This window comes from Zingiber officinale, chromosome 7A (genome assembly GCF_018446385.1).
Source record: "Zingiber officinale cultivar Zhangliang chromosome 7A, Zo_v1.1, whole genome shotgun sequence".
NCBI lineage: Eukaryota > Viridiplantae > Streptophyta > Magnoliopsida > Zingiberales > Zingiberaceae > Zingiber > Zingiber officinale.
The window spans coordinates 75,148,973-75,172,445 of NC_055998.1; the positions used below are offsets into that span (position 1 = coordinate 75,148,973).

Genomic DNA, 23,473 nt, shown 5'->3' on the forward strand with positions numbered 1-23,473 from the left:
ACTGACTTACGAAAATTAAGAAATAGGCATCTGATGGACGTCATAACAAAATGTTTGAGCTTGTAGTCATATTAATGGATTATGTAGCTGCCCACTTGCTACAATCACATGGTAGACTCTCGACGAAGATAATAGCTAATTATTCAAGCCAAGTGTAGTTTTCCCAATCATTGATCAATTAGGTAGTTCATTTTCTTGTAAATTAGTAGACAAAGTGACTAGTGTAACTTATTGTTTACGTTTAAGAAAATGATGCCACCAACGTATGAGAATTTCCAAAATGCTGTAAATTTTGTTTGCTCTAATTTATAGTTTAATAAGTTATCTAAGCCCCTTTTTCATAATTATGTGGCAAAACATTAAGTGAAGGTAATAGCTGTAGCTCATCATTTTGGTTTAGTAAAATAATTTGAGTACTTTTTAGAGAAAGTATTACAAAGCTGGATTTTTTGGTTTCTCTTCACATGCAGCTTAAGCAATTCTGAATTTGTGCTTCATAGAAATCTTGAAGGAGCTCCACTCCACAAGGTTAGCTTCAATTATGAACCAATCCTTCAAGACAATACATTTTTCATATTTGCTTGTCGGTTGAGTCTGCACCACTTGCAGTATGAGGATGCACTGAGATAGAATGTACCTATTTTCTGGTGTTGCAGGTTGGTATTCCTGGATTATTTGCATGTGGCCTTGTCTCTCTTTTGTTGCTAAAGCTGCCATTGCCTTGTGGGTTGTGTTTGCAGTTCTTCCACTTGTTGTCATTGTGCTTGCTGACTGGAAAAGAAGAGAGAAAATCAAATGGTCTAGCATCATGCATCATTGGACATATGAATTAGGTACGAATCACACTGAAAATGAATCCGACTTAATCTTCAGATTGGCAAGATCCACAACTTAACCTTTCTTTGTCATTGCCTACTTGCTCAATCCGTTGTTGATTGTTTGATTAAAATTCTTTTACGGTGAGAAAACCTCGATCTGATTTCTTACTCATTGGCCAATAGAATACAATATAATTGAGGATGATTCTCTTCTTTGATGACAAATTAGTGACTATGCATTTCAAATGTTCAGGACTGTATAAAATTTGAAACAAAAGAAATACTCAATTGCATAAACTAATGCCTGTATTATATGATGCAATTAAGATATAGCTTGAGTTAGTAACTCACCAATGAGCCTTTTTCTAACCGCACGGCCACAACGACCCGCAACCAAAATATTTCCGATATCAAACGACACGAAGTTGTACCTTTCGTTTAGTGTACAAAATGATGACCTTCTTAGTGGGTCCACCATTCTTCCAATAAAATTGTGGGTTGATTATTGTCCAGGCAGATAACTTCTAGAGCCTTCTAATGCGGCTCCACTTACAGGATGTCTCAGCTTTTAACCGCCTTTATACCGCCAATTGCTTCTGCCCCTGACAGCACCCATCCTCATTCCAGTTAAATGACTTTTATGTTGTTTCGTCTTTAAACTCCTTTACTTATATTTTTTTTATTTTATTTAATTTTTATTTATTTTTATTTTTTAATCAATCTTATTTATTATTTTTTATCATATTTTTTTTTATTTTATATAATTTTTAACCTATGTCAAAATTTCTTTCTTACTTTAAATTATCTTCTAATTCGACACTCCAGTTTTTATATATATATTTTTTCATGTCTTTTTTCTAATTTTATTTAATTTTTATTTAGTTTTATTTTTTATTAGTTTTATTTTTTTAATAAGTTTTATTTATTGTTTTTCATTTTTTTATTTTATTTAATTTTTGGCATACGTTAAAACCTCCCATTCCTTTGAAATTACCTCTCCTCAAATCCTTGACAACTCCTAATATATATCAAAACTTTCCTTTCTCTTTAAATTAACCCTTAACCTCCTCCTCCCTTTAAATTATCTCATCCAACTCTTGACACATGTCAAAATCTCTCTTTCATTTAAATTACCAACCCTCAAACCCTTGATACATGTAACACATGTCAGAACCTCTCACTTCCTTTAAATTACCTTCTCTCCAACTCTCGACGCATATTAAAATATCCCCTCCTTTTAAATTTCCCTTGTCAAACCCTTGACATATGTCTGAACCTCTCCTCCCTTTAAATTACCCCTCTCCTTCAACCCTTGACACATGATACATGTCAGAACCTGTCACTTCCTTTAAATTATTCACCCTCCAACCCTTGACACATGTCAAAACACTCCCCCCCCCTCCCTTTACATTACCCCTTTTCAATCTTGACATATGTCAGAACCTCCCCTCTCTTTAAATTACCCACCCCCCAACCCTTGACACATGTCAGAACTTCTCACTCTCTTTAAATTACCCACCCTCCAATCCTTGACATATGTCAAAACACACTTCTCTCTTTAAATTATCCCCTCTAACCCTTGACATATGTTAGAGCCTCCCCTCCTCTTAAATTACCAACCCTTCAACTCTTGACACATGTCAAAACCTCCCCCTTTAAATCCTCCTCTCACACTTAATTTTTAGCCACTCTTCAATCACACCTCCCTCTACTGCTATCTCCCTCTGAACCTCTCCTTCTCCCTTCCTAGAAGATAGTTATTTTCTTAGCCATTACTTTTCGTAATTCATAGAAAAAAATTATGGATGACTATTTCAGTTTATTTTCATATAGTTGGTCAATTAAGAATAATGTTCCTAGTGAAGAGAGAATCTCCAACAACAGTCGCAATTATATAGCCAAATTTATCACGGATCAGGTTATTTATTATCGCTATTTTATACATATTCATTATGTATTTTATAAGTAGAGAAATTATGTTAAGATTGGATAATGTCATACTTATACATTTTTGTTATATTTTTTTATATAGATATTTGAAAGTAGAGAAGATATGATAAATTGGGTGAAGACAGTTGATCTAAAGAATGGTATTATAGTAGTTATTAAAAATCCTTCTAATTTAAAATGTAGCAAGCTGCCAAAGTGTCATCTTATGTATGAAAGAGGTGGAAAATACAAATTGCCATGATATCTAGTTGATGGTCAATCCTTAAAAAAAATACTGAGACTAAAAAATATGAATGCATATTTGAACTATGAGGTATACCAACACCTCCAGATAGTGTGATGTGAAGTTTAAGGGTTGTCTGTGGTTTTCATAATCATCAATCAGTAGAATATATTGATGCACATGAGTACCCATGTAGGTTAAAACTAAAAGAGAAAGAATTTGTGCTCAACATGGCCAACAGCACCACACCCCCATGAAATTCTTAGTATTTTGAAGGAAATAGACCCGTCAAATACTATGGGAATCAAAAGCATTTACAATGTCATTTTCACAAACAAATCCGCTACAGAGACCTAAATTCTATTCAGTATGTCTTGAAGCAATTAATCAAGAAAAAATACCTCCATAATTATCGTACAAATCCAGACACCAACGAAATCACAAATATTCTTTGGGTTCATCTAAAAAGTCTAGAGCTGTCTGTCAACTTTTCATCTGTGTTAATCACTGATGTCACATATAAGACCAATGAGTATCGGATATCACTATTAGAGGTTGTAGATATCACATTTACAATGCAAACTTACTTATGTTTGCATATCTTAGTAATAAGAGGGCAAAGCAACTGACATAGGCATTAGGTACCTTAAAGAAGTGAATGGTTGAAAAGGAGGCATCGTTATCATTGGTATTTATTTCAGATCAGGATTTGGCGCTTATTAATGTCATTGAAACATGTTTTCCCAATACATATCACATCCTTTGTATTTGGCACATAAACCAATGTGTAATGAAGAAATACGCCCCTATGTTTGGTCTGGAGTGGCAACGTTTTTGTTTATCATGACACTCACTCATTAATTCATCGACACACTGGTGTTACCAGCATAAGTGGGATGTCATGCGCGAGGAGTAATAACGATTTGAGGGTGTTCTAAATTACCTTTGGGAGACATGGTTACACTTTTACAAAGAGCAGTTGTTTCAGCATAGGTTGATATATGTATGCACCTCGAAAGCAATTCAAGTCAAAGGTATAGTCACTTTATAGCTTTATTATTTTAATTTTGTTCATTATTGTATTATTTCAATTCTTTTAATTATTAAAACACAATGTATTTTATTATTATAGGGCAGAGTCTGCACATGCGAGACTGAATTTATATTTGGAAGATACCATGTTATTCTTACAAACATCTTTTGAAAAAAAAATACATAAGATATTGAGAATTCAGTTCGTGGATATTAAGAAGTTGTTCGAGAGAGATCTCAACATTCCACGCTATCAACATTTACATGATGACATTTTTAGCCAAATAAGGTGTTGGATTTCATTAAAGGCAATGGAGTTGATTTCTAGTCAGCTAAAATGTATTGAGGAAGCATCTCACCAGCTAACTAGCAAATGCAACTGTTTTATTAAAATTGTATACGGATTGTCATACGAGCACGATCTTGCACATTATCGTTACTTTTTCATTCTAATTCCACTACAGAGTATCAATGTCCATTGGAAGGAGATTGTCTATGCACAAACATTGGTTTAATGATAAGAGAGCACGACCCAACAAGACATCTAACGTTGTTGAGATATTAGATGGGACGAATCCACATATGCGAGAGCATATTGTTAGGACCGATGATCGCGGCTAGAGAGGGGGGGTGTGAATAGCCGACCCCAAATCGTTCGTTTCTTTCTACAAACTAGGGTTAGCGCAGCGGAAATAAAAACAAGAAACTAAGACAAGAAATCAAACCTCAATACGCGTCGATGTAACGAGGTTCGGAGATGAAACTCCTACTCCTCGGCGTGTCCGTAAGGTGGACGAAGCCTATCAATCCGTCGGTGGATGAGTCCCCGGAGAACCGGCTAATATATACTCCTTGTGGGTGGAGAAACCTCGCCACAATGTCTTGCAACAGCAAGATAAACAGGAGTACTAGAATACAGCAAGAAACTAAGTACAATACAAGAATGTAATAACCCTAGCTTGCCTTCTTGTCGACTGGATGAAGCAGCAACTTCACGGACGAATGCCAACAAGCAACGCAGTCGAAGAAGCTCACACGAAGCTTCGGAGCTCAGCAAAGCTCAAGGGCACAGCTTCCAGAAGAACAGCAGCTCAAGAGCGGAAGAAGAAGAAGGAGAAGAAGAGAGTAGCAACGTCTGCCCTCAGCCTCTTTTATACCTGCAACGACCTTCGAAGAAGAAGCCAGAAGCTAGCCGTTGTGTCGCAACGGCTAGGACCTGGACCGATCAGGCTGAAGTCTGATCGGTCCGCTCTGAGCGATCGATCGGTCACGGGACCGTCGGCTGATCGATCGGTCCCGGACGATCCACCCTCTTCTGAGAGGTGGCTGCGTCTGATCGGTCGTGGAGACCGATCGAGACTCCTAATGATCGGTCCCGGACCGATCGGTTCACTCCTGCAGAGTTGGCTCGACTCCTGCGATCGGTCTGCAGCCGTCGGATGACTTCTGAGAACCCTACATTTGTTATCGATCGGTCACCCGAGACGATCCGGGTTAAACTCAGCCCTAAACCCTAAATGGTCTGAGAACGAGCTACCGAGCCCTCTCTGACCTAGTCCGGAGAACGAGCTACCGAGCCCTCTCCGACTTCGTCGGTCGAGCGAGCTCACAGGCCCTCTCGACCACGGTCAGGAGAGCGAGCTCGAGGCCCTCTCCGGCTTTCGTGCAAGTCTCAACTTGGTCTTCTCCGTGCCAAGTCTCCATACTTGGACTTTTCCGTGCCAAGCTCCTGCTTGGACTTTTCCGTGCCAAGTTTCCATACTTGGACTTTCTTAGTGCCAAGTCTCCATACTTGGACTTTTCCGTGCCAAGTCTCCATACTCGGACTTTTCTCGTGCCAAGCTCCTGCTTGGACTTTTCACCAGATGTCTGGTCGACCTTGACCCATCTGGATTTCCTTGCCTAGCTTCACTCACCGGGACTTCAAACCGCCTAGCTTCACTCACTAGGTCTTTCCCTTGCACAGCTTCACTCACCGGGTCTTTCCTTTCACCTAGCTTCACTCACTAGGTTTTCACCGCTTCACTCACCGGGACTTTCACTTTCACCTAGCTTCACTCACTAGGATTTTCACGGCTTCACTCACGTTTCCTTGCCTGGCTTCACTCACGGACTTCCAGGCGCCTAACATCCAGTTAGGACTTCCCATCAACAGCATCCGGTCAACCTTGACCTACTTGACTCTTCTTCATTCAACTGATCAGACCCTGATCTGAATCTCCCCATTGCACCTGCATTGTCCATGTCTACATGTCTTTCTATATTGTCAAACATCGAAACCATGACCAAGGTTTACGCTTGGTCAACTAGGTCAACCTTGACCTACTGGAAATTGCACTAACAATCTCCCCCTTTTTGATGTTTGACAATACCTTTAAGTTAGGCTAATCCAATAGTCTCAACTTTCTTCATGCCACTAGGTAATGAAGCATAAGTTACAACCTTACATTCTCCTTCTAAGAAGACAACCTCCTTCTTAGATAATGAAGGCCTAACTTAAACCCTTCATTCTCCCCCTATTGGCACACATCAACAAACTCTCCCCCTGAAGAGTAAGTTATCGTTGTTCACAACTTCACTCGTTGTGATCAACAAACTCTCCCACTAACTCCAATGTTCTTCCTTGAACATTCTCTAGACATTCTCCATTCTCCCCCCTTTTTGACACACATCAAAAAGAGTGAATCAAGGTCAAGAGTTTCTTCCTAATGAAAGTCTCATACCTTTCATTGAAACGCTTAATTTCCCCCTTGATACTAAGGTCCAACAATTAACTTAGTGATAATCTCATACCACTCAAGTCTTTAAGAGTAACAAACCCCCCTAAAAGTCAACTCCCCTTGACTAATAGGTAAAATTCCCCCTAAAGGTCAACTCCCCTTGACCATTGCACCAACAATGTCTTGGAGAGTTTCAAACCTTCAAAATACCAACTCCCGAGCTGAAATTTCAGACAACCAGGCGAATTTCAACAATTTGGCACGCCCTGATCGGTCTGGTGACCGATCAGGCTTCCTCTGGATCGGTCCAGTGACCGATCAGGAAAGCCCTGGATCGGTCCAGTGACCGATCCAGACACTGATGGACAGATTTCTGAATTTTTCCTTCCCGAAATTCAGAAACCTTTAGAAAATCACAGAAAATTCGAAAAATTGTAAAATTTTGAGGATACATTCCTCATAACATATACTATCAAGGAAAAATAGTTTTCTATGAAAATAACTTCCATTTTTCAATCTTGATACAAAGTTCAAAAGACTTTGAAATAGCTCAAGGTTAAGTCATCTTTGTAGCAACTTTCTCAATGATGAATGCTATCACTAGAAAAGCTTCATCAAGGTTTTTCAAATCAATTTTGAAATGATTTTAAACCCTTTAATTTGGGACCACAATCTTAGGGCTAAATGTACATGACTTGTACACAAGCTTTCCCTATGATCCCCAATTTCGAATTAGGCTCATCTAGGTACAAGAGCTATGCACCTTGATCCTAACTCATGATCCTAATATCTCACACACATCTAAGGTGTATCAAACACATCCAAGTCAATTTTGATGTGAGATATGGGTCTAGGTTATCTTAAACTAGATTCTCATGCATTTTCTAAACTACAATTTGATCTTCATATCAAGTTGTGTTTTTTGTCCTTAAATCAATTTAATTGATCATTAATGCACAAGATGATGACATAGCATATAATTGTATCATAAATGGAAACATGTGCCAATGTCATGATGTCATGGCATAAAGTATGAAACTTAAATAAAGCATAACATTTGAATAACCTAAGCATTATCATGATATTTCAAATGCTCATAAATTAAATATGATGTCATGACATGGCATATGGCAAACAATATATGGCAGATAGCATGTAAAGGTATAGAAGATACCTAATTCTAGCTTTAGTTGTCATTTTTGATAATTTTGATTATTTTGCCATAAATTCTATATTCCTAAGTGTGATAGACCTAAAATCATATACCAAAGATTTTTAGATCACTATGTGCCAATTAGATTGACTCTAGAAAACTGCTCAAATGTGATTGACACATCCTAATCATCTTAGGAATACTTTCCATTTTATTTTCAAGGCTTGATTACACCTTGAAAATTCCTAAAGTGCCACCTTTTGCCATGATTAGGTTAACTACCTATTCAAGTAAGGTTGGCACACCCTAACTCATCTAGTGTGATGAAATCACGCTCCTAGGAACCCAATACCTATTGGAGCTCATTGGGTTCACTAAATATTCACTAGGGATGACTTCCCTAGCAACCCTCCTAATGACCCTCCTAGGCTTTAAAGCCTTGGTCATTTGGGACTTATCAAGATCCACTCTAGGGGTGACTCCCCTTGTGACCTTGGTGATGGTCTTCCTAGCCCTAGATTTTGTTCCATAATCGAATGGAACATTATGATAAGTGGGCTTGACCACTTGGGACTTAGGTTTGTGACCCAAACCTTTCTTGTCCTTGGACTTGGGTTTTTGACCCTTAAACCCTAGAGATGACTTCTCCAAGTTCTTAAGAGCCTTTTCCAAAGTATCAAGTCTTGACCTCAAGACTTGATTCTCCTTCTCTAATACCTCAATTTTTAATTGGTCATTGTTCTTTGAGGTACTCCTAGGCATATGTCTAGTAGTTTTGGGATTCCTATCTAAGTTTCCCTTAACCTTAGATGAGTTAATCCTAGGGTTGACATTTCTAGAATTGTCCTTATTCAAGCTAACATGTTTAGAACCTAAGCACATATATTGATTCCTATAATTAACATGCTTATCATTATTAGCAATTGCAATAAAACTACTAGCATATGTCTTATTAGAATTACAATAATGAGCCTTAAAGGTTACCTTAGGGTTTGCCTTAGTTCCCCCTATCGATGTGCTTGGTTTCTTGTCCTTGTGAGGTTGCCTCCCCCTCGGACATTGGCTCCTATAGTGTCCCTTTCGCTTGCATTGGAAGCACACCACGTGCTCCTTGCCCTTGCGTATCGGGACTCCGGCTTTCTTGACCTTTGGCGCCGGTGGGGACTTTCTAATCCTCTTTGGACACTTACTCTTGTAGTGCCCAAATTCCCTACACTCAAAGCACATCATGTGTAATTTGCTAGAAATTAAAATGCTTGAGTTACCTAGGTTTGAGGATTGATGAGAGCTCCCTTCTTCATCCCTTCCGGAGATAGAAGCTTCTTCTTCTTCTTGCTCCGATCTTGAAGAAGAACTCTCCTCCTTTTCTTCCTTAGATGTTGAGTGGCCCTCAACTTCTAATTCCATGCCTCCATGAAGTGAGCTACTTAGCTCACTTGACTCCTCTTCATGACTTGAAGTAGAGCTTCCCTCATGGAACTTGGCCAAGTTGTTCCACAACTCCTTGGCAATGTTATATCCACCTACCTTACACAAAACATCATTAGATAAAGAAAATTCAAAAATTTTCAAGATCTCATCGTTGACTAGGGATTGGTGGACTTGTTCCTTGGTCCACTCCTTCTTCTCTAGGGTTTCTCCTTTCTTGTCCATCGGAGGCTTGAAACCTAATTGAACACAACTCCAATTTTCAAGGTTAGTCATAAGAAAGTACTTCATTCTTACCTTCCAAAACGCGAAGTCGTCGCAATCATAGAAGGATGGAATCGTGACATCTTCTCTAAATAGATCCATTCTCTAGCTCGTGCTCCCCCGGGTGTGGATCCAACGAAGAGCGACCTCGCTCTGATACCACCTGTTAGGACCGATGATCGCGGCTAGAGAGGGGGGGTGTGAATAGCCGACCCCAAATCATTCGTTTCTTTCTACAAACTAGGGTTAGCGCAGCGGAAATAAAAACAAGAAACGAAGACAAGAAATCAAACTTCAATACGCGTCGATGTAACGAGGTTCGAAGATGAAACTCCTACTCCTCGGCGTGTCCGTAAGGTGGACGAAGCCAATCAATCCGTCGGTGGATGAGTCGCCGGAGAACCGGCTAATATATACTCCTTGTGGGTGGAGAAACCTCGCCACAATGTCTTGCAACAGCAAGATAAACAGGAGTACAAGAATACAGCAAGAAACTAAGTACAATACAAGAATGTAATAACCCTAGCTTGCCTTCTTGTCGACTGGATGAAGCAGCAACTTCACGGACGAATGCCAACAAGCAACGCAGTCGAAGAAGCTCACACGAAGCTTCAGAGCTCAGCAAAGCTCAAGGGCACAGCTTCCAGAAGAACAGCAGCTCAGGAGCGGAAGAAGAAGAAGGAGAAGAAGAGAGTAGCAACGTCTGCCCTCAGCCTCTTTTATACCTGCAACGACCTGCGAAGAAGAAGCCAGAAGCTAGCCGTTGTGTCGCAACGGCTAGGGACCGATCAGGCTGAAGTCTGATCGGTCCAGGGAACCTCTGATCGGTCCTGGGACCGATCAAGCCCCAGTCTGATCGGTCCCCGGACCGATCCCACCTCTCTTACAGAGAGGTGGCTGCGTCTCTGATCGAGCCTCCTGATCGGTCCCCGGACCGTCAGTTCCTCCAGAGAGTTGGCTCGAGTCCTCTAATCGGTCTGCGGGCCGATCGGATGACTTCTGAGAACCCTTCTGTTTGTTATCGATCGGTCACGGACGATCAGTCTCAGGCGTATCCTTGGATCGGTCACGAGACGATCCGGTTTAAACTCGACCTAAACCCTAAATGGTCACGAGCGAGCTACGAGCCCTCTCTTGACCTAGTCCGGAGAACGAGCTACCGAGCCCTCTCCGACTTCGTCCGGTCCAGAGAACGAGCTACCGAGCCCTCTCTGACCACAGTCCGGAGAACGAGCTACCGAGCCCTCTCCGACTTTCCGTGCCAAGTCTCCAACTTGGTCTTCTCCGTGCCAAGTCTCCATACTTGGACTTTTCCCGTGCCAAGCTCCCTGCTTGGACTTTTCCGTGCCAAGTTTCCATACTTGGACTTTTCCGTGCCAAGTCTCCATACTTGGACTTTTCCGTGCCAAGTCTCCATACTCGGACTTTTCTCGTGCCAAGCTCCCTGCTTGGACTTTTCACCAGATGTCTGGTCAACCTTGACCCATCTGGATTTCCCTTGCCTGGCTTCACTCACCAAGACTTCCAAACTGCCTAGCTTCACTCACTAGGTCTTTCCCTTGCCTGGCTTCACTCACCAGGTCTTTCCCTTTCACCTAGCTTCACTCACTAGGATTTTCACCTGGCTTCACTCACCAGGACTTTCACTTTCACCTAGCTTCACTCACTAGGATTTTCACCTGGCTTCACTCACCAGGATTTCCCGACTGCCTGGCTTCACTCACCAGGACTTTCCGAACTGCCTGGCTTCACTCGCAAGGACTTTCTGAACTGCCTGGCTTCACTCACCTTGACCTACTTGACTCTTCTTCATCCAACCTGATCAGACCCTGATCAGTATCTCTCCGCATGGACAACTGCACCTGCATTGTCCATGTCTACATGTCTTTCTGTATTGTCAAACATCGAAACCATGACCAAGGTTTACGCTTGGTCAACTAGGTCAACCTTGACCTACTGGAAATTGCACTAACACATATAATAGACAAGTTTTTCGATATGATAGATCCATCTCAAAGTATAGTTCGAACCCCTTCGTACAACACAGAACATAGAGGTTGACCTACAGGTCAAGATGAGCAAAGTAGACGTCGCATACCTTCTTTTGCAGATGCATCCACTTCAAGATCTAAGGTCTCTCAACCGACTACAACATCTCGAGGGAGAGAAAGATGAGGAAGGGGGTCTAAGGTTCGCAATACTCAAACGACTCATGATCACTCTCCAGTTCCACCCATCCATGTTACTTACATTGAGATGTTACCTATGTCTTTGCAGCATTATATTTCTCATATTGTTGACATTTAACCTGACGGTCATTGTGGATTAAGGGCAATAGTTGTACTAATTGGGTATGGTGAAAAAGGTTGGTTTCAAGTATGATTCGAGCTTATAGAAGAGATTCAACAAAATAAGGATCTATATGATCAACTTTATTTAGATCGAAATTTGGTAGTCAATCTATTATTCTCATTGAAATGGTTTGAGCCATGTACACTAGAAATGTATTGGACGGACTCTATGCCTTTGGGAATTTTCATCGCATCAAGGTACAATCTTGTACTACAGACATTTGGTGAGAATGTTAGGAGTTATTTTACTCACTTGCCATTAAGAACTCCTTCAACTCCAAACCAAGAGCGTCAAGAAATAGCTATTGCCCATGTTAGCAATCATTTCGTACAAGTTTTCTTACACCCTCATTATCCTATACCACCCATTCCAACGTGGTGGTGGTAACATTCATCGTACGAAACTAAAAGATGGATCACTCGTTATAGGATACGTATTCATTTATGATATGAAATAATAGGTACACCACCAAACGTATCGAAAGAAAATTTTGAATGCGATATTGATTAAAATTTCTATTTTTATATATTTTCATGTATTTTTTTTATATTATTACATGTACTCTTGATTTAAAAAAAAATATTTATTCTTAAGTTATAAATATGTTTACTATTAATTATTAATATTTTTATTAATTTCATATATATAATTTTTATTTTGATCTATATTTTTAACAAATATATAATAAAAAAATTATTCAAAAATAATAGAATTAATAAAAAAATTAATTAAAAAAAAGTTAGGAAAACAAAATCAGAAGAGGGAATAAGGAAAAGGGTGCAAGGATAAAAAAAACATGGGGCCGGGAGGAGAGGCTGTCAGGGTGCGAAAAGCACCCCTTTTACCCTATATGGGTCAACGGGTATATCATACTCGGGTCTTTTGGTGGGCCCCACGAGAACATTCAATCCGTCAGCTATCCCTTTCTTCAGATTCACATATCATTCTAAAAATTAATTTTTAAAAAATAAAATAAAAAGTGATTCAATTTTTTTTTTAAAAAAAACATTTAATATAATATTTAAAATTAAAGGCGTTAAGGTGATATTGAGAAGCTTAAAACGTAGTTTAAGATTCAACAGTTTTGCACTGAGTAATGACCTCAATCGGAATTGTGCTGAGCAGAAGAGCATGCCACTAACCTTAGACCATAAAAGAATGAACGAAGGAAAAGCATCAAGGCTCGTCATAATGGGTGATTTCTGTGAACTTTCTCCTCTAGAAGCCTCCTTAAAAGCCTAGTAAACAGCAGTTCTAGTTGTTGGATCCTGTCACTGCATTAGAAGCCGATAGGATTCGTTGGTCGTCTCGTAAGTATACTCATATCCGAGAGCATGAGCTCGATCCTTGAATTCTTGCATATCGTTGCCAGGCACTTGGATGCCTACCAACACATTTGCACCAGCTGCTCCCTGTTGAGAGCAAAAATAACCTGTAAATGAGTTGTTGTTTCCTTCTATATCAAGCAACAACCGTAGTTTGAATCTTGACAAAAGTTCGAAAAACAACCAGCAAACTGTTTGGACGCCCATTTTGAGATGTTCTATAGTTTGTTTGCCAGTTAGTGGAATCAAAATTAACGATATGCGATAATTCAATGGTTAATGAGAAAACAAGAGGAAAGTACTGAACCTGAGCTCGATAATGGAAGAGGCTGATATTCCAACGTGGGCTAAAGCAATCCAAAAACTTCATGAGAGCACCTGGCCTCTCGGGGAATATGAATCGGCAAAGTAGTTCATCTTGAACATTTGATCGGCCTCCCATCTGAATAAGTAATAAAGACAAACTTTCACCTATCAATAACAAGAAACTGTTTGCACAAATCGCACAACACAAATGTAACACATCCAACGATAACTTCAAATACAAATGCGTACGTATATAGATCCAAGAATCATACAAGTATTAGCACAAACATAGATAGTATCAAAATTATCACCTAATGGAAATTAGGTTCCTTTCCGATATAACGCACACTGACATGTAACTTACTTTCTTTTGACCTTTTAACAAAAAAGGATGCAATTTACATTTTTTTGATATAGCAAAGTTAGGAATGTCTGCATGGTGATAAGATAATGATCCTTGAAAGGGCCATCTGAAGCAATTAATGGAGTTCCACTCATCTTTGATTATTCACCCTTCTTTATATCATATAGGATATTCTCAATATCATAAAGAAAATGAGAAGTACATAATTTGTCCATGATATATTGGAAATCATGGCATCAAATGACATCATAAGATTAAGTAGATTAATGCCCGAGTGACTTACAAAGTATCTGAGGTGATCCTTCGCTAAGTCATCATTAGTAAGATTGATGGTTTGAAGTTGTGCAGATTTCATGCGGTTCACCATGGCTCCCAGTTCTGTCTCAGTATGAAGTCCAACGCTGCAGTATCAAATTCCAAGTGCCATTTTAAAAATAAAAAATAGTCAAATATTTTTATTACCAAATACCAATAAAAACTGCAATACTAACAAGACATCCGAGGTTGAAATAAGAACTCAATAAGATACATAGGAACATAAATGCCCTTTCCTTTCCCTTTCCAAATGACAACTTCTTACTAAGGGTGTGTTTCATAGGAAACAAAGTCTAAAATCTTACACTAATATCAACATTCACTTGCCTGTAAAGAACAAGAGCATTTTCTCTATGAGACTCATATCTGTATTTAAACTCGGTCATATTCATCGTGCCAACCTGCAAGGCACTCATATGCTCATAAATAACCGAGTACATAAAGGCCAATCAATCACCAAAGCAAAAACTTAAGAAAGTACCAGTTTACAAAACATCTTGAAGCTCCCATGCTCCTCTGGTAGAATTGTTGCAAGTACAGCTTCTCGTTTTCGACCAACATCAGCAAGTTCAGTTACCAACCTCAGTCTGTCGAAGTTCATGTTTGCGCCACTAGTTATTGCAACAATACTTGCACCTTTCAGCCCATAGTACTTGCAGTATGCCTCTGCACCAGCTAGAGAAAGAGCTCCAGCTGGTTCTAGGATGCTCCTTTTCTCCTCAAACATATCCTGTAAGAGAACAAGTCAGTTAAAAATCCAGCTGGTTCTAGGATCATATGTCTTTCAGGATTATGTATTAGCCATCAAATCAATGCTTAAAATCAACTATGACTGTTAGTTACTTTGAATTCTTAGTAGTGATGACATGCAAACAATAGTTACGCCCTCGAAAATTCTTAAAAATACTCGCTACATGCATGAGATTCAGACATTTATATCTAGTACATTGGTATTAATGGATAAGGCATTTACTTAATTTGTACAAAGGAATAAAGGATCAAAAGCTTATCCTTTCTTTTTGCTTTTGCACCAGAAGAATTTTGCATTGAATACTCACACATAAACCTATTGGCAAAATATTGGGGCAGTTCCACAATAATACAAATGTAAGATAATTACCTTGATAGATGCACAGATTGCATCACGACTGACAAGAACCACACCGTCAACAAGTTCCCGGCATAAGCGAAATGTTTCTTCTCCAACTACCTTCACTGCTACACCATCAGCAAATCCACCAACTTGATCTAGCATGATCCGCTGACCATGATATAAAGATAATGCCATTGCATTGGCATCAGAGGGCTCAACACCAATGATCTTCACCTGTAAAAGAACAAATTAATGTAATTACACCAGAACTTCCAGGTAAAATGTAACCTGTTTGGTAAATGCTACTTAAAAGCAAGCTGGCAATAAGCATATAACTCAACTCCAGCTATAGAACAGGATGATCTATAATACATATAATTTAATAGCCTCAAAGAGATTGTTGTGCTGTCCTATGGAATTATCCAAGTTCTATAACAAAATGTAAATCAATCAACTAACAGCAAAATATTCTTTGCTAAGAATTCAAGAGTGAGCAGTTAAGTATAATATCAGTTTATATTCCTTGTCAACCAAATATAAATGGATAGGTCAGGCTAATGGTATAATGCTCAAACATTGAAATCAAAGGCTGCACTTGAAATTAAGGATATTATCAAATGTGCAAACCTCTGGACGAACTCGTTTTACATAAGCAGCAATCCCTGCTATTAATCCACCACCTCCAACTGGCACGAATATTGCATCAAGTGGACCTTTCATTTGGCGAATGATCTCCATTCCAATGGTTCCTTGGCCTGTAATAACATCTGGATGGTCAAAAGGGTGTATGAAGGTGCGACCTTCCTGCTCCCCGCGCTGCTTGGCATATGACTGTGTCTCATCATATGAGTCCCCCTTAAGGACAACTGTTGCACCTAATCTCTCAACAGATCGCCACTATGATAAAAAAAAGAAGAAGAAAAAAAGAGCCAAAAAAGTGAAAAATGAACACCGAATGAAGGAAAAAAGCCAAAAAATTAATGGTATTCCAGTGAAAAAAGAAACCTTAATTTCTGGTGTAGTAACTGGCATTACAATGACAGCATCACAGCCTAATTTCTTAGCAGCTAATGCAACTCCTTGAGCATGATTTCCAGCAGAAGAGCATATCACACCTTTATCCAACTGCTCTCTTGAAAGCTTAACCATCATATTGTAAGCTCCCCGTAGCTTAAATGAAAAAACCTGTAAAGAAAGCTCAATCGTTAATCAAAGTCACAGAACAACCAAGTAACAAGCCTTTTTTCTCTTTGGTCTCTGGACAGCCTAATTTATTTTATGTCTAAGCATATAAAAGTTCAAGTTTAACTCCCTGTTGTGATAAGAACAAGTCTAACCGTCATGTAAAGAAACAGAACTGCTAGTAGCGGCCTATTCGATTTTTGATTTTTTTTTTTTTTTTTATTTATTTTACTTGGGAAACTATGTTCTATACTTCCCAACAAAAATAAATAAATAAATAAATAAATAAATAAAGCACCTTTTTTTGCTGAATCAAAGATACAACAATACTCGAATTCAGTCTTGGTGAAACAAGGGAAGTACAGAAGTAGGAAAAAAGGGAAACCCTCCACTACAATCAAGAATATTCATCACATCTTTGATTGAACCACATTACTCATGGAACCCAAGAAAATGAGCAAGCAGTGGAAGAATTAAAGAGTAATAGCAGAAGAGCTATTACTCAACATCACGTCTGAAAATAGGTTACTCAACATCACGGGGAAAACAAATAAACAGTAACAAACCACGTCTGAAAATCGACAAACAGATAAGGAAAGCAACCTGCAAAACCACATATTGTCGATGGGACCAAATAGGTTACGAACGTTCAGTTCAGATAACACAACATCATCCAAAAGACAATGGAAATTGAATTCAATTAGTATCATTTGGAGATCAAATGTAATTGAAATAACTACCGGTTGCAAGTCCTCCCTCTTGAGCCAGAGATTGACCCCGAGCCTCTCCGACAGCTTCGTGGCCAACTGCAGAGGGGTCTCGATCGCGACGTCGTATACCCTCGAGGAGAGAACATTCTTCAGATACTCCATCGGCGTGAGCGCCCCACTCGAGCGTTCCTCCTCCGCCGCCGGTCGGGTCCTCTCTGAGATGCCCCCAAGGGAGCCACTTTCGTACTGCAACGAGTCCGCCGCGACCTTATCGAGTGGAAGGTAGATGGATCCGGCTACGGAGGCGGCTGCGCCATCCTTCCACTGGGTGGTGACGGCGGAAGGCATGATTAGGGTCCGTCTTCTGCATCCACAAGTGGAATCGGCGACGGGTAGGTTCAACGAGTAGGCGGTCTTCTTGATCGCCACATCGCAGACGGCGAGGGACGGCAGTGGCCGGGCAACGACGGCGAAGGAGTCCATCGCTCGCAGAGAGAGAGAGAGAGAGAGAGCGAGAGTGAAAGAGAGCAAGAGAGAGGAGAAACTTCTTAAGTTAATGGAAATAGGGCGCTCACGGGAAGCTCGTTTCAATAAATAGCTAGGGATTAACGTCAGCGAACTGAATATTTCAGATACCCCGTTTCTACCCTCTTTACAATTAGTAACAAATTGTGGGCCCACAAGAATCTACTACTCGTCTTCATCCATCAAAGGTAAGCTGTTCGGGTTGTTTGAACAACAAGATCGAAAGGAGGAGATTGTAACCCGCATGAGTTGTTGGCGGATCCGGTGCAGTAGCGCTTCTAATTATGTGTATGAAATCGGAAGATATTTGTCATGGACCGCTTGCTGCCAGATCGCAACAGTCAGTGTCTGGCTAATAGGTTAACATTTAACACGTGTGTTTTCAATTTTAAATTTATTTTATTTTTGTTTTGACTGATGTCGTGGGGGTCAAAAAGGGTGGCTGATTGGAGAAGCGAAACGTGATTTCTTTGTGTTTTTTTCGAATCAAAACGTGATTTCATTTCTTCAGGGTTTGGGTTGACACATATAGGAACTTATATGGTTATCCGCTATCTTAATCATCACACCGTCCCGAGTAAGTCACAGACTCGTTGTGCCACGTTAAGAGACTCGTGACTCATAAAAAGTTGAAATGATTACCATAAATCATCTAAAACTTTTAGTGTGTATATCATTGCTTATTTTAATATAACTTATTATCATGTCTAATCTTTTAATATAATTTATTATCGCGTCTAAGATTTTTTTTTTTTTTTTAATGTACGTATCATTACTCATCTTTCAATATAGCTTATTACGACAATCTTTTTATTATTACTAAGGCCCCTTATATCAGGTGGAATAATACAAAGAGAGATGTGAGAGAAGAAGTATTGATATATAGAAAATAATTTTAGTTTTTTAAATATTATTCTTACTTTTTTTTTTTTAAAGTAAGATAAGACTCTAATATTTTTATACACCTCTAGAGGTACTTATAAAAAATTAAGATGAGAAAATTAGTGGTTAAATTGATAAGAATAAATATTGCACTTAACGGACTCCCCCTTAGAGTAAACTATTGTAACGAACTCTCCTTTATAAAAAATTAATTTAATATCATATTTTATCTCAGTCAAACAATCAAGAAAAGTATATTTTCTAATATCGTCGACCCAAGATATTTATAGAAAATTCTAAGATGTAGGAACTCAAGAAAACTCTAGATTTCTAATTAATTAATGAGAAAAATTCTCAATAATAATTGATCCGGCGGTAAAAACAGGGGACCCCCGTTCTGGGAAGTCAACGCCACATGGAAGTCAAAGGGCAGGTGGCCGACCGGATAAGGGTGGGTCGACCGCCCGGACGGCCCACCGGTGTCTAAATGATGGCAAAAGGTGCCCCGGCGGGAGTTGGGGTTCCGACGCTCGCTGAACAGGATCATAGGGGCGAGCGGATGACACGCTCGGTCGAAGACATAAGGTAGCATACTGCGAACAGTCCCCACATAGCACATTATCGAGGATCTCCCAAGCATACTAGTGCATATGGAGGGTCGGACGTGATGTGAGTGCCGGCCGGTCGGACGGGAGGTGAGTGCCACCCGGCCGGACGCCCTGGCATGGAGTAGGGAGAGAAGGACAAGGAACATCTTCTGACAGCTGTCATGCTCTAGGACTAGGCCATACTCCAAATCTGGCGACAAGGTGTTCTGCTGTCCCATCGAAGACGTGCCTGAACTGTAGCAGTATGGTGTCAGGTAAGCTTTCTGACAAACACATACCGAGGTATGGGCTGAGGACACGTATTTGCCTCGGTAGGTGTGCGTGAGCTCCTTCACCGCTCTATATAAGGAGCCTTATACTTCGCCGGAGGTACGCATTCTACAATTCTTGGAGTCACTTTCTTATTGAGCTTTGCCTGACTTGAGCGTCGGAGGGTCGTCGCCGGGAACCCTTTCCCGGCCCGACTTCTGTGCAGGTTCACCGGAGGTCCGGGTGGATAGTCAGCAGATCTACGTCAGCCGCTTGGAGAGCGCCACGTGCCCAGCGTCCGTTGATTTAGCTTTCGGACAGGATCAATTTAGCGCCGTCTGTGGGAACGCTCCTGCATCCGATCGGAAGCAATGGACGAAGCTGGACGACAGCACTCGGTGATGCTCTCCACAGAGGAGCTCGATGCTTTGATCGAGACAAGAGCCGCCAAGCTTATGGAACAGAGATAAAAGTCACAAGCCGAGCGGGCAGAGCAGCAAGCAACATCAGCATCAGGCGGCCGAGCGGAAGCACCTCAGGCCAACGTTGCATTTCATCGGGCCCTATTCCGCACTCCTGAAGCCACAGCAGCTAATCGGGATCGGGGATCTTCTTCGGATGAAATGCCAAGACGAGATAACAAAAAAGGGAAAGTCTCCCGAGCGGACGCATCACCCGAGCAAATCAACCGCCAATTTTCAGAGGCTATTCTACGAGACCCTCTGCCCAAGCACTACGTGCCCCCGACGATCGGTGAATACAATGGAACCACCGACCCGGATGATCATTTGGGTAAGTTTGATAACACGGCCACCCTACATCAATACACAGATGGGGTGAAGTGTCGGGTTTTCCTCACCACCCTCTCTGGATCGGCTCAACGGTGGTTTCGGAGGTTGTCGGACGGATCTATCACAAGCTTCAAAGACTTCCGTACGACCTTCCTCCACCACTTCGCCAGCAGTCGGCGCTACCAGAAGACGAGTGTCAGCCTATTCACCATCAAACAAGAGCCCAGGGAATCGCTCCGAGCCTATATCCAGCGGTTCAACCAGGTGACTATGGACATTCCAACAGCCACCTCAGAGACCATGATGAATGCCTTCACACAAGGCCTCGTGGATGGGGATTTCTTCCGATCGCTCATTCGGAAACCACCCCGAGACTACGACCATATGCTACAACGGGCCAACGAATATATCAACGTGGAGGAAACCCAAGCGGCCCGAAGAAAGGAAACCCCAACTGAGCGGGCTCCCCCTGCCGAGCGGAAGCCTCACATTGCTCACCAGCCGCCTAGAGGACCGCGGGCCGAGGCAATTCGTTCACATCATCCAAGATCTCATGTCCAAGAAGTAGCAGCCGAACGGCCCAAGCCAAAGAAGAAATGGACTCCTATGTTTTGTTCATTCCACCGGACGGACACGCACAACACCAGAGATTGTCGGAGTCTTCCCTTGATCGCCCATCCCGTTCCCCAGAGTGGCGGCCGCCGATCGCCATCGTCCGATAGGCGACAGAGAACTCACGGAGCCGATAAGACTATATCTGATCGCCGACAAAGACAAACTCCCGAGCGGCAGCATAGTCCAAGGCGTGAAAATCCTCGGACGTCTAGGGAGCAGCCTAAACCGTCCGCTCGGGAAGAAGAGAATAGAAACAACTCTTCCCGAGACGAAATCAACATCATAGCTGGTGGTCCGACCGGAGGAGATTCTAACTGAGCAAGGAAGGCGAGCGTCCGGCAGCTCCAGATCCATGCGGTCGGCTGCAGCCAGGAACGGGCGAGCGGACCCGAAATCAATTTCGGGCCCAGGGACTTGGAAGGGGTTGAAGTTCCCCACGACGACGCTCTTCTCATTAAAGCGGTAATAGCCAATTACACTATTCACCGCATTTTTATTGACACAGGAAGCTCGGTCGATATCATATTCAAAAAGGCATTCGATCAACTACAAATTGATCGAGCCGAGCTGCTGCCCATGATGACCCCCCTCTACGGGTTTACGGCAGCGGTTGACGGTCGGACAATCGACTAGCTATCTCACCGGGAGAAGAGCCACTCAGAGGACGCGGACAAACTTTGTGGTGGTGGACTCGGCGTACAACGTCATATTTGGCGACCACTCTCGATGAATTCGTCGTCTCCACTTTCCACGGAAGATCAAGTTCGATCGAAGATAAAGTGGGAGAAGTGCGAGGAGATCAATTAGCACTCGGCGATGCTACGTCGAGATGGTCGAGCAGAGGCCAATTCCGCTCGGAAGGCGTCACGGATTGATGTGAACGCTATAATCGAAAAACCTCCCTCTTTAATTTACGAAGAAAGAGGAAGTGCATATTCACCCGGAGGCCTGGCGTTCGTTGCGGCCGATAAGGCAAGCGAAGCAGTGATCAAATGCCTCAGGCGTGATGTCTTCGTCGCTGCCGAATTTAGCCGAGCTACATGTCGAGGAGAAAAGGATTTAATCTCATCATCCGGGCGGAGGTTGAGAAGCTTCTGGAGGCCGACCATATACGCGAAGTTCTGTTCCCGAGCTGACTAGCGAACGTACTATTAGTCTCCAAGCCGGGCAACAAGTGGAGAGTGTGCATAGATTTTCGGGATCTCAACAAAGCTTGCCCGAAAGACTTTTATCTTCTGCCTCGGATCGATCAACTGGTGGACTCCACAGCTGGCTGCGAGTTGATATGTATGCTCGACGCTTACCAAGGCTATCATCAAGTGCCGCTCGCCCGAGAAGATCAAGAAAAAGTCAGCTTCGTTACAGCCGACGACACCTATTGCTATAATGTGATGCCGTTCGGATTGAAGAACGCGGGAGCCACATATCAGCGGCTGATGAACAAAGTGTTCAAAGAGCAGATCGGGCGAAATCTGGAAGTATACGTGGACGACATTCTCATCAAGTCTGTCGAGCGGCTGATCTCTTTGAAGACATGGAGGAAATTTTCCGGATGCTACGGAAATATGGAGTCAAGCTAAACCCTCAAAAGTGCCTGTTCGGAGCAAAAGGAAGGCTTTTCTTGGGTTACATAGTGACCGAGCGGGGTATCGAAGCAAATCCCAGCAAGGTGAAAGCTCTACAAGATATCAAGAAATGGAAGTGGTCGGATATGACATTGTCGATTCATCTCAAAGACCGACTGCCTTGCGCAAAGCTACTAAATTTCACTGGGACGAAGAATGCGATCGGGCGTTCGAAAAAATGAAGGCATATCTGAATTCTCTGCCTGTACTAGCCAAGCCAGCCGTAGGTGAGCCGCTTTGTATCTATTTATCTTCAAATGAGCAAGCAGTCGGCTCGGCATTAGTGAGAGCGAGCGGAGAAGAGCCTGTATATTTTCTGAGTCATATTTTAAAAGATGCTGAATCTCGCTACACCGGGCTCGAGAAGTTGGCTTTCGCTCTGGTCCTCGCCGCTCGGCGCCTTCGTTCATACTTCCTGGCGCATACCATCATTGTCAAAACTAATAGCCCACTCGGACGAGTATTACTAAATCCAGAAGCGTCCGGACGGCTTATTAAGTGGACAACGGAGTTGAGCGAATTCGACATTCAATATCAACCCCGCTCGGCAATTAAAGCGCAGTCCTTAGCAAATTTTGTGACTGAGGTGCAGAATCCAGAGCCGGAAGCTATGTGGAAAATATTTGTGGACGGATCATCCACTCGGCTTGGGAGCGGGATTGGAGTACTGCTGCTCTCTCCCCAAGAAGAAAAGATGCACTTATCCGTCCGGCTGGATTATAGAGCTACGAACAATGAAGCGGAGTATGAAACCCTCATAGCCGGCTTGCAGGAAGCTCGGCATGTTGGAGCTGGTCGGGTAACGCTCCATTCGGATTCGCAGCTGGCCGCTCAGCAGCTCTCTGACACCTTTGAAATTAACAACGCTCGGCTCAAACTCTACGCCGAAGCCTTTGAGAAGCTTAATGCCAATTTTAGGGAAGTCATTGTCCAGAAGATACCC

General features: G+C 41.8%; 1 protein-coding gene across 3 annotated transcripts; it reads right to left on the reverse strand.

Moving 5' to 3' along the window:
- Positions 1 to 364: 364 nt before the first annotated feature.
- On the reverse strand, positions 365 to 17,793 carry LOC122001549 (threonine dehydratase 1 biosynthetic, chloroplastic-like). 3 transcript variants are annotated; one of them, XR_006117398.1, is made up of 11 exons: positions 17,266 to 17,793; positions 16,349 to 16,528; positions 15,971 to 16,240; positions 15,371 to 15,577; positions 14,732 to 14,980; positions 14,578 to 14,651; positions 14,219 to 14,336; positions 13,573 to 13,707; positions 13,083 to 13,352; positions 638 to 771; positions 365 to 552 (listed from the first exon to the last, which is right to left on the reverse strand). XR_006117398.1 is itself a non-coding variant. In XM_042556348.1 (9 exons), the coding sequence occupies exons 1-9, from the start codon at positions 17,716 to 17,718 to the stop codon at positions 13,212 to 13,214; spliced, it is 1,827 nt and encodes a 608-aa protein (XP_042412282.1). In that variant the 5' UTR covers positions 17,719 to 17,793; the 3' UTR covers positions 12,929 to 13,211. The 3 variants fall into 3 exon arrangements, 1 of the variants encoding a protein (XP_042412282.1); XR_006117397.1 differs by having other exon boundaries at positions 365 to 771; XM_042556348.1 differs by lacking the exons at positions 365 to 552; positions 638 to 771 and having other exon boundaries at positions 12,929 to 13,352.
- Between the last annotated feature and the right edge of the window lie 5,680 nt (positions 17,794 to 23,473).

What these genes read in the sequence shown, in the direction of transcription:
- LOC122001549 (XM_042556348.1), bottom strand. Translation starts at nt 17,718, where the DNA reads ATGGACTCCTTCGCCGTCGTTGCCCGGCCACTGCCGTCCCTCGCCGTC. An exon ending in TTACTACACCAGAAATTAAG is followed by an intron (nt 16,241 to 16,348) that starts GTTTCTTTTTTC and finishes TTTTTATCATAG; the next exon opens with TGGCGATCTGTTGAGAGATT. An exon ending in AGGATCACCTCAGATACTTT is followed by an intron (nt 13,708 to 14,218) that starts GTAAGTCACTCG and finishes TTACTTATTCAG; the next exon opens with ATGGGAGGCCGATCAAATGT.